The 9,699-nt window shown below is 37.6% G+C and overlaps 1 protein-coding gene across 1 annotated transcript; it reads right to left on the bottom strand.

Moving 5' to 3' along the window:
* Positions 1-237: 237 nt before the first annotated feature.
* On the bottom strand, positions 238-7,260 carry LOC136261777 (uncharacterized). Its single transcript, XM_066055834.1, has 5 exons — positions 6,956-7,260; positions 3,964-4,240; positions 3,202-3,403; positions 2,465-2,586; positions 238-677 (listed from the first exon to the last, which is right to left on the bottom strand). Exons 1-5 carry the CDS (start codon positions 7,160-7,162, stop codon positions 382-384), a joined length of 1,104 nt encoding a protein of 367 aa, XP_065911906.1. The 5' UTR covers positions 7,163-7,260; the 3' UTR covers positions 238-381.
* Positions 7,261-9,699: the final 2,439 nt, after the last annotated feature.

The raw sequence follows: 9,699 nt of genomic DNA, 5'->3' as shown, positions 1-9,699 counted from the left end.
CCCAGGTCCTCTTCATCCTTTTTACCTACTGTAAGTTTATTTATAATCTAATTTGCTCAATCTCTGGATGGTGCTTTGATTAAAGATTAAACAACCTTCTAGAAGGTCTGTTTCAGAATTAGTCAACTTGTTATCACACCCATACCTTCCTTTTAAACTAACACAAAATTACTGCAATAGTGACTTGGAGATGTACAGTGGCAGTATCTGGTCCTCTTCTAAATAATGCACTGCGTGTTAACGAACTGACAATAAGATATTAATTAGTAAAAAATAAGGAAGAAGCATAAATTTCAAATTGTATACACAGAAGCATATTATGTGTAAATGAGTGAGTTAGTAATATTCATCAGATTCTGACATCTCTGGTGAAGTTTTTGGTCAAGGTTTGACTTGAATGTATTCATACTCTTCAAACTCATCTGGTTGATCATTAACATACAACTCGAGCTCCTCACCTCCTGGTGGCTGGTCATTTACAGCCTTATGTTCTGGTATTTTATCATTATCATACACAACTTGGTCTGTCTCATCAACTACACTTTTGTGTACGGGACGTGGTGATTCTGGCAGTACACCATATGATGGGTTGGGCTCCAGTGTATTCACTAATACCGGTGATTTGATGCTACTTTTGGGTGAATGCATATCACCCCAAGTCTCTTCTTCACAGTCACCTATGTCATTAAGAATCAGTATTATTGCATTTCAGCATACAATGTTACACTGACATAGAATTTAAGACATGTATAAGCTATAAATTAATGTACAGGTAGGCCTGGCATGTCAATGAGCCCAGCATTTATGTAATAGTTAGACTTCAGACCACAATGCTCTAAGTAGTTTAGTAACCCGATGGGTCTGTGTCGTGGTGCCTGAGCAAAGCGAAGGCACTACTACAGGGCCTGAGGGTTACTAAATTACTTAGACGATCCCTGTGATCTGAAGTCTAACTTATTTAGCCCCTTTATGCAGTTGTTGTACCTTAACACTGTTGACAGCTGCTTGTAACAGAGAAATTTATCGTTAATTAGTAGAAACACGCCATCAACTGTGGTTTTAAATTAATTTTCAGGTTGTGATGTGTTTCCAGCGCTACCAATGCAGGTGCATGCATGTAGTAAACATGAAAATGGTCTAAGTAACTTAGATACCTCCAAAATCCACCACAAAAGGGTCTAATTACAAGTATCTATAGCCTTTATGGTGCAACAGGGCTACTACTGTACAATAACTGCAACTATACAATCATAATGTGGAAATAGTCCTTAAAAAAGGAAATAGTCAAAATCTATACAAGGGTTTGTGTAGACCAGCCTACCACTTTTTTGAACAAGGAAAACCCATAAGAAATGTAAAATATTAGATGAGGGATATGGTAGTTGGCAAACACATTTCCTCCTTTGGATATAAAGGCTGTTTTTGGTCAGTCTATCCTTACAACCGACATAATGATGTGATAAATTTAGACAATAAATGTTTATGTCAGTGATAGAAATATTCCCAAAATAAGCAGCTATGTAGACATGCTATAATCAGAGTATGCAACAGTGCCTGCAAGAACTGGTCAGATAGACATTGCTATTTTTAAACCAATAATTTGAACAATAATATCACATACTTTGCTTCACCAGTGCTCTTCGAACTTCATATTAAGTGATACTTATACAAGAAAACCTGTCTGTTTCAGTCACCTTAGGGTCAAACATTACATTGGTGGCAGGTCAACAGCTTTGGGGATTTACAGTGACAGGTTTGGCTTTACAGTCAAACAGTTTTCTAATTCACAAATTAGATTAGTACATATCATTGTGATGACCATTCTCGATGCAGTTACATATTGAAATTTGACTATATTTCATACCTAATAGTACATATTGACCAGGTAATAGTCATATATACTGAAGCCACTTACCAGTTACATAACTATGTACCAGTTACATAACCATAAATCTTTTTCTTCTAACTATATAATATATTTTTGTCCAAGCCAGTGTGACAGCCAAAATGTACTATATTGTATGTGCATACTGTAAGTTTCTTGCACCCCGCTAGCTACACAGGCTTTCACAGTAGCAGGTTTCTAGTGGGATAGTGAGGGATAGTAAAGTAAGCATACCACTACATACAGTAGGCTGCAGAAAAAAGTTAACGTTTCGTAATTTTAATTACGCTGTAGTAGCGTAATTACAAAGCGTAATTACGAATTATGCTCTATTGGTAACTATGAGTATATTGTATATATGGCTGGTGAAAAACTACTTTTTTGCATAATTACGGATTACGGTCAAAATGTAATTACAGTACAAACATGGTAATTACTTAGTAATCACACCGTAATTACAATTACGAAACGTAAACTTTATTTTGCAACCTACTGTACATGTTTAAGTATGCACGTATAATTTGTACACTGTACAAATGTAGAAATATTATGGTAAATATGAGACATATAAATGGTCACCTTTTCTACAGTGCTTTACTGGCTTATCACTGCTCTTAGTCACCATGCTATCCATTATACTCTTACACAGATTCTGTACATTTGGTCCAATGAAGTGGAAGTTGCCATGTGCACTTGAACCACTAAAGTGTAAAAGCATCACATGATACAATTACACTAACACTGACATTACACAACTAAGAGGCTACTACTGTGTACACAAATGGAGTCTACTGGCACAGGTACTTATTCTGCTACAATATTGAAAGAAAATCGCTTTCACAGTCAACTTTAATCAGCATGTAGACAATGCCACAACCTTGTTATTTCCTATTACATGTACCATAACTACACCATCATTCCTCATTCTACAGTAAGAATGTAGGAATTTGATGCAACCAACAATGCCCTTCCTTCATGAGTCCTTTTGTTTACCTTAGTACGAAGTATTCACTTGATTGCACAATAGAACTGAAAATTACTTTCACACTGTGACAGTTACACACTGTGACAGTTAACAACTTTCAATTTTATAACTGCAGCCACATACTGTCAGTCAGCTGCTGCAGCAGCTAGCAGTCATACACTAACACACATAGTGTGTACTACACATAGAAATACAGAAGCCAATCCAATGGAAGGATGGAGGGTACACAAGTATGACTACTTATCTACTTACTACATATACGCAAAACATGCACCATAACATTAGCAGATCAATAGTAACATTAATGGAACAATTATTACATGTCACTTACATTCCAATAATTATTTCCACTTCTGGGACAATTTTCTTTTGTAGCCTGTAAGCAAAGAAGTCACGAGTGTTCCAAATCCAAGCAACTTCTTTAGTGCCAAATGCTGTGTATCCAATAATCTTGTCTGACTGAACATGTAACACGTAGGGAGCTGGTTTGATAGTTGTATTTGAGCTGCTTATCAGTTGAACTAAATAGTGTTCTGTAAAAATGTTTTGTTACATGTCATACATACATTTTAGATATTTAAATATGCCAACTACTTAGCATGGGTGAGAAACAAAGGTCTTTAATTCTTAATGCAACGTGATACATACAGTAGTCCCACAAATGTCACTATTGTTTTGCATCTATTAATTGCTGCTATATTATATATATATATTATCCAGATACAGTATATTACTGTATCCTCTATTTCTACACATCAGCTACATACACATAACCAATACTGTACAGTGTAGTGTACATATGTATGCACATAATTGATGCAATATGTGACTCGGTCTCAGTGCAAAAACCAGAAACCATCACATATTAAGTAACAAGTCATACACTGTGTTTCACTGCCACATGATAATTAATGTATTTTGTAACTTAGCTGCAACACAGTCACTTAATTGTGTAGTAAGGGCTGAATATTAGCTGCTACAGTTGTACATGGCACATAGTGTAAGATAAAAAGTAAAGCATCACCACACAAAAGAAACACCATAGAAACACCACACAATCTATAGGCACATAATATCCATTAATGTAACGTACGTCTTATGTCATTCAATCGTTCAATCCAAGATGTCATTGTAGTTTGTGCTTTGAATGCAAACAGCAGTGAAAATGATTCATATATGATTGACATCACATGAAACTTGTAATTAGACCTTATGTGCTCCACACAAACTATATCTTTTAGTGGTTCACAAACACTAATCTTGTTCACAGATTTGGATGGAGTCAGCCAATGGTCCTCATCCTTATGGTAGTCAACTCTACAGTTCTCTATTTCCTTAATGGTAACAACCACCCAACCTTTCTTCCATTTCTATAAACAAAACAAAAAATTATTTATTGACCAGGTGACAGTCATGCTACACCACAGAAGCCATTTATATAGTAACCATAAAACTTTCCCTTCTAGCTACACTGTAAAATAAGGTTTCTGTAAAACAACTTTTGGGATATATTATAGCTGCCATTTATACCAGGCTCCTCTGAGCCTGGTGTTCTGTTACACCAATAGGGTATTTCAATTACAACCATGGGGCGTATAAGATATTTTAAGAGAAACTGGAAATGGACTGTTTTCTATTATACAGCCAATCACATTTTCACCAAAAAATTTCAAACATCATCATTCATATCATTGACACAAAGAACGTACAAAAAACATGGATATATGATAGTAATACATACATTCAGTATCATCAACTCTTCCTACCTATTATGATTTTCAGTTTGTATTTATAACATAACCAATAAGCATGACTTTCAATTGTGGGTTTCATTTTAAAAGGTTCTGAAATGAATTACTGCAAGGTTGTCACAAGAAATAATAGGGACCCAATAGTAGTGTACAAGTACATGATAATGCCATCACACTGTCATCTCACTGTAATTAACACCTACACAAATCTATTGCATGTATATCTTATGCATGTGCATGAGATACATTAGTAGTAGAGTCACATGCTATATGTCTTTCATTGTTTTGCCTTGTTCATTGTATGATTTAATGTATGTGCAATGCTGGAAGATATTTTTGTTTGTAAATGCTAGCCTGTATGCTCTTATTGACTTACAAACTTAAGGCCTTTTCACACTTAATGCGCATTGAATGCGGATCCAGCTGTGGTCAGACTGAGAATGGATCGAATGCGCATCAATCCATTTCACACTACGAGTGTAGTAACTGAATTCAATTCGCTTTCATAACACGTGATTAATTACCCAATCACGTAACAAAAACTTAAATGGCGTCAGTCATTGTACTACCTTCTTCGTATTCCTTGGAGTCAGAAAAGTATTCGCAGCGAAGTATGTTGCTAGTACAGTTACAAAACGTTGGGTGCCAAGAAGCTGGTTAATTCTTAAGAGGAAACCTGTACCGGGCACGATGATTTCAGAAGAGTACGCTATTCCTTCGACACTCACTCATGATTACCATATCACTTCCACAAGTAGAGTATAACATTAGGTATGCCGTCGCTTTAGTCTTGGCGCAATAGCCATGCTTTGCGCGAGATATCAGGAGACTGTACGGCGCCTCTTGCTAATTGAGCTAATGCGCATTAAGTCTGGCCAATTCACCTCTCGAAGTGGATTGACATGAAACCGGATTGAATGCGCATTGCGGTCAATCCGGCTCAGGTGTGAAATCGTTTGATCCGGCTTCGATGCGCATTCGACTGTAGTGTGAAAAGGCCTTTAATGTGTGACCGAATTGTGTTAATTTTATTAACTAATTTAAAACCAGGTGTACATAAACACCAAAGGGTATTGACGAACACCTAGAAGTGTTCAAAATTGAATTAGTGCAGTGCATACACCCAAGGGTGTTCCTACTACACCATAACAGGTGTGGGTGTTTAGGTAACACAGCAACATTGGTGTTTGAGAACACCCAACTTTAACACAGACAAACTATTCATGTTGTACAAATTGCATGTATTTTTGGGCTATGCCCTTGGGTACTAGCTACTAGCTATTTACTGTAGCTACATGGCTAGATACCATTGACCATCACTTAAAAAACAAACGGTCCCTGGAGGGCCACGCAAAACTGTCTAGCTAGCTAGCTAGTAGTTAAATACTGTAAAATTAATAGGCATTCCAGTATCTGAGATTTTTTAGCTAAAGAACCCTGGCACAAAATAACAACTCTCATTTAACTTGGGATTGCTCTGTCATCAGAGGATGAAATCACTATGGGGTTTGTCCACACGCTGACCATCATGGAAATCTTAGTTTTATTGTGTGCATTACATATAAGTTTTGTGTTGTTTTGTAATCTTTTTAAGCCTTGTAATGTATGTAGAATACTTTTAAAATCATACTGTCGGTTGGAAGGTAGTCACTGGTGCTTATTATTAAGAGCGTAGTTACTTACTTCACTCGGGTTAGCGATTTTCAGCTCCACAGCGATTTTCAGCTCCACAGCAATTTTCTGATGGCTGTGTCATCACCTCAAAAATATAAACCACTTCAAAGTAGGCATAACAATTCCGTAATTGAAACCACAACTCCACCTTAGGTATTGTTGCATCATTGTGACACCTCTGCTTTAGTTGTTTACCTTTATAAGTTGTTAACTTGATTTTACTTACTCGAAATAGCCACTTTCCTATGGGAATACACCATTGTATTGAGAAGTGTGCAGTAGGTGAAACATATTTGCTCACCACAAAGCATACAAAGGTCGCTGAGATCTGATAGGACCTAAGGTTACTCTCATTACATGTACAAACTTGCAGCTAGAAGCAACTGTAGTTTCAAGACAGTCCAGATTGCTAGATGGCTTCCTAATTCAATTGTGCCATTTTTCCCCTTTAAAATGTATGGGTAGCCCTGACGTACCTTTTTTCAGCTTTTAAGCACTGTGCATGCCAAAGTAGCTAATTCTAACCCAACAAATTATATATTTCTGAGATCAGCAATCAATACTCTATCTATTGAGCATATAAAATTTCCAAAATTTAAACATCGGGTTGGAATGCCTACTCAGCATGTGCGGGTTTGTATATAAATGCTTAAATAGTACCTTTAACTTATTGTCTGATTTGGTAGTTTTAACCTTCCTTTTCGATGTTCTCACTTTACGTACGCTCACGTAATCACAGAGCAATAGTGAATCTGGCTCCATCACTTTCCCGTGGCCGCTCCGTGGTTCATCATCCATATTCGATGTAGAATCGGACCTGATTTCAAAATCCTTGGTGCTTTGCCTGTAATCAGACGTCTCAGCCATGCTACACTAACTCGAAGTTGGGAAGTCTTGTATGTATTTAGACCAGGAAATCGAATCGCATGTATCATGAGCACGTGATCTACACTCGGTACGCGATGTAGGTCGATCTGCAGCCACAGTAGAAAAATCTTCACCAATTATTATGATTATGATTACCGAGCAAGGTTTCATCTTGGCCTGTGGCTTGAACCGCTTGGCATGTAACCTGAGCGTTTCTTCTCAAAGTTTAAATAACATTAACAAAAAAAAAGTCTTGGTCGCTGTTAATGCACCTATCAATGTCAAGCCCCACCTACCCCAGGTCGGGCAGAGGTGGGGATTGTTGGGGATTTGCAAATGCGAGAATGCAAATTCCCCACCCCTGGGGACAACTTTGAGTTACGAATCCCCTACTAATTATCCCGGGAATCACAACAGTATGGAAAAGTACGGAAATTCGTGTTGCAAATGCCCCTACCCTGGGGACGAGCTTGGGTGACAAATCCCCACCTTCTGCCCGACCTGGGGTAGGTGGGGCGTGACATTGATAGGTGCATAACTTATAGTGTTTATGTCCAATGCGCGCCTGCGCTTCTACTGAACATCTATTAGTATTAAATTATGGACAATGTACAATCATTACAGGTAACTTAATAATAGGCCGAGGGCCTTTTAGTCTGTCCATATCTAATTTGATGCCAGTAATTATCTAAATTGTTAATTTTATGAAAGACTTTGCAGCACAGTACTGGAGCTTTGAAACAGCTTGCTAAAAGTTGATTGTACAGTTTTCAATTATGCTCTTTGTCTGGACTTCTTGATCCTTAACTCACTGTAGCACTATTTTACAGCCTTGATCGTTCACCTTGAATTAATTTGGAATTGACCTGCTGCAAGTGACTGTGTATTCCTATTTACCAACACAAGAGTTGTCCAGTGTCGCAATACCTCAGAGTCAAGTATTTTGGTGAAACACTGTGTGAAAAATACAGACCTGATGACCATAACATTGTTCTAACCAGGGGCGTAGCCAGAATTTTTTTGAAGTGGGTTCGGATTTAAAATGGAATGTCTTAAGGGGAAGGCCTGGATGCTTTCCCACGTTTGAATGAAAATGATGCATACACAAAATGTGCCCTTAGGCAGTAATACAAAAAGATGTTTGTGCATCTAACTAGCTAAAACCTACACACTGCTGTTTATGCAGCTTATAGAAACTATAAACCTTTTGTATAACTAACTATAATCTTCACTTTCAGACAGCCAACCTCAATTTCCTAGCACACGGAAGCCCTCCACACTCGAGTCCCTTAGTTGGCAATACTTCTTTCCAGGTATGCATTATTCTCAGCCAGTCCTCCTGTTGATGGTCAATAACTTCAGACTTGGCTTGTACTCCAATATGTTCGTGACATCACGTGCCCACAACATGTAACAAATGAACAAACCATTCATCAGGTAAATATACACCAAAAATTCAGTTTGTGCTAACCTGACACATGTGTAACACGACCACTCAAGTTTAGCAGCTCATCCCTTGTAATATGTCTCAGTCAACCATTGAACAGTCCTTCGCCATTTCACTCGTGGGTAATGGTAGAACCAGGAACGGAGAAATAGGAAATGAGAAATGGAGAAATGGATGGAAATGGAATTCCTTTGCTGCAGAACACTCTAATTTTGTAATTTAAGGGGTAGTAGAGCACAGATTTTCTCACGGATTTGGTGGCCTAAGTAGCAGTGACTGCTGTATTAGAGTGTTTTGCAACTCAATTGCTAAAAAATCATAAGCATATACAGTAAGTGTACTAGGCAATTGTATAATGTCTTGGGTCAGATTTGTGATAGTGGATCATAGTAATGCAGATCATCCTAGTGGTATAAGTGGCTAGATTGTAATCCAGTTAGCTAGCAAATGCACTACCACTATTATGACATTAAGGCTTAAATCCAAGTTGGCATGTATACTGTATTATTAAAAAGCTCGTAATGACATTAGTATATGTAATAGGATGGATGGCTGTGGTATTAGGGATTAATAGTGCGAGCATTGTAAACAGGAAAGGAGTAAAATAGTGCTCGGCTTCGCCTCGCACTATTTCCTCCCTGTTTACAATGCGAGAACTATTAATCCCGAATACCACAGTCATCCGTCCTATTGCAAATTAATCCGACAACCATAGCAACTGTTACTAGGCAACTGAAATTCAAAAAATAACCACTGCAAAAGACCAATCACACTTAGCAACTAACTGTTGCCTGGCAACCGTTGCTATGGTCTCAAAATGACATTTACCTTAGCAATGATCACCTAGCAACCGTTGCTAAGCAACCATATTGTGTCATACCTTGGGGGCAACTATCACTATGGTAACAATAGTTGTCAAGTCGGACATTTAATTCTAATAAAAACACACCACACTATTTTAGCCAATCAAATTAGTATCATAGATTTTTGTCATGGGACCTTGACAAACAAGTATAATACTAATTCTATTGGTTAATTGCTTGACGTATTTCAATATAATACGTCAAGCTGCTATTGAGAGTTTTATACA

The sequence above is a fragment of the Dysidea avara genome, chromosome 1 (assembly GCF_963678975.1).
Source record: "Dysidea avara chromosome 1, odDysAvar1.4, whole genome shotgun sequence".
NCBI classification, from domain to species: Eukaryota; Metazoa; Porifera; class Demospongiae; order Dictyoceratida; family Dysideidae; genus Dysidea; species Dysidea avara.
This window is presented reverse-complemented; position numbering and strand designations above follow the sequence as displayed.

Excerpts from the sequence above, each read along its gene's own strand:
- LOC136261777 (XM_066055834.1), bottom strand. The coding sequence starts at position 7,162 with ATGGCTGAGACGTCTGATTACAGGCAAAGCACCAAGGATTTTGAAATC. Across the intron at positions 4,241-6,955 it reads AATCAGACAATAAGTTAAAG|AAATGGAAGAAAGGTTGGGT; the intron begins GTACTATTTAAG and ends TTTTGTTTATAG. Across the intron at positions 2,587-3,201 it reads GTGGAAATAATTATTGGAAT|TGGTTCAAGTGCACATGGCA; the intron begins GTAAGTGACATG and ends TTTACACTTTAG.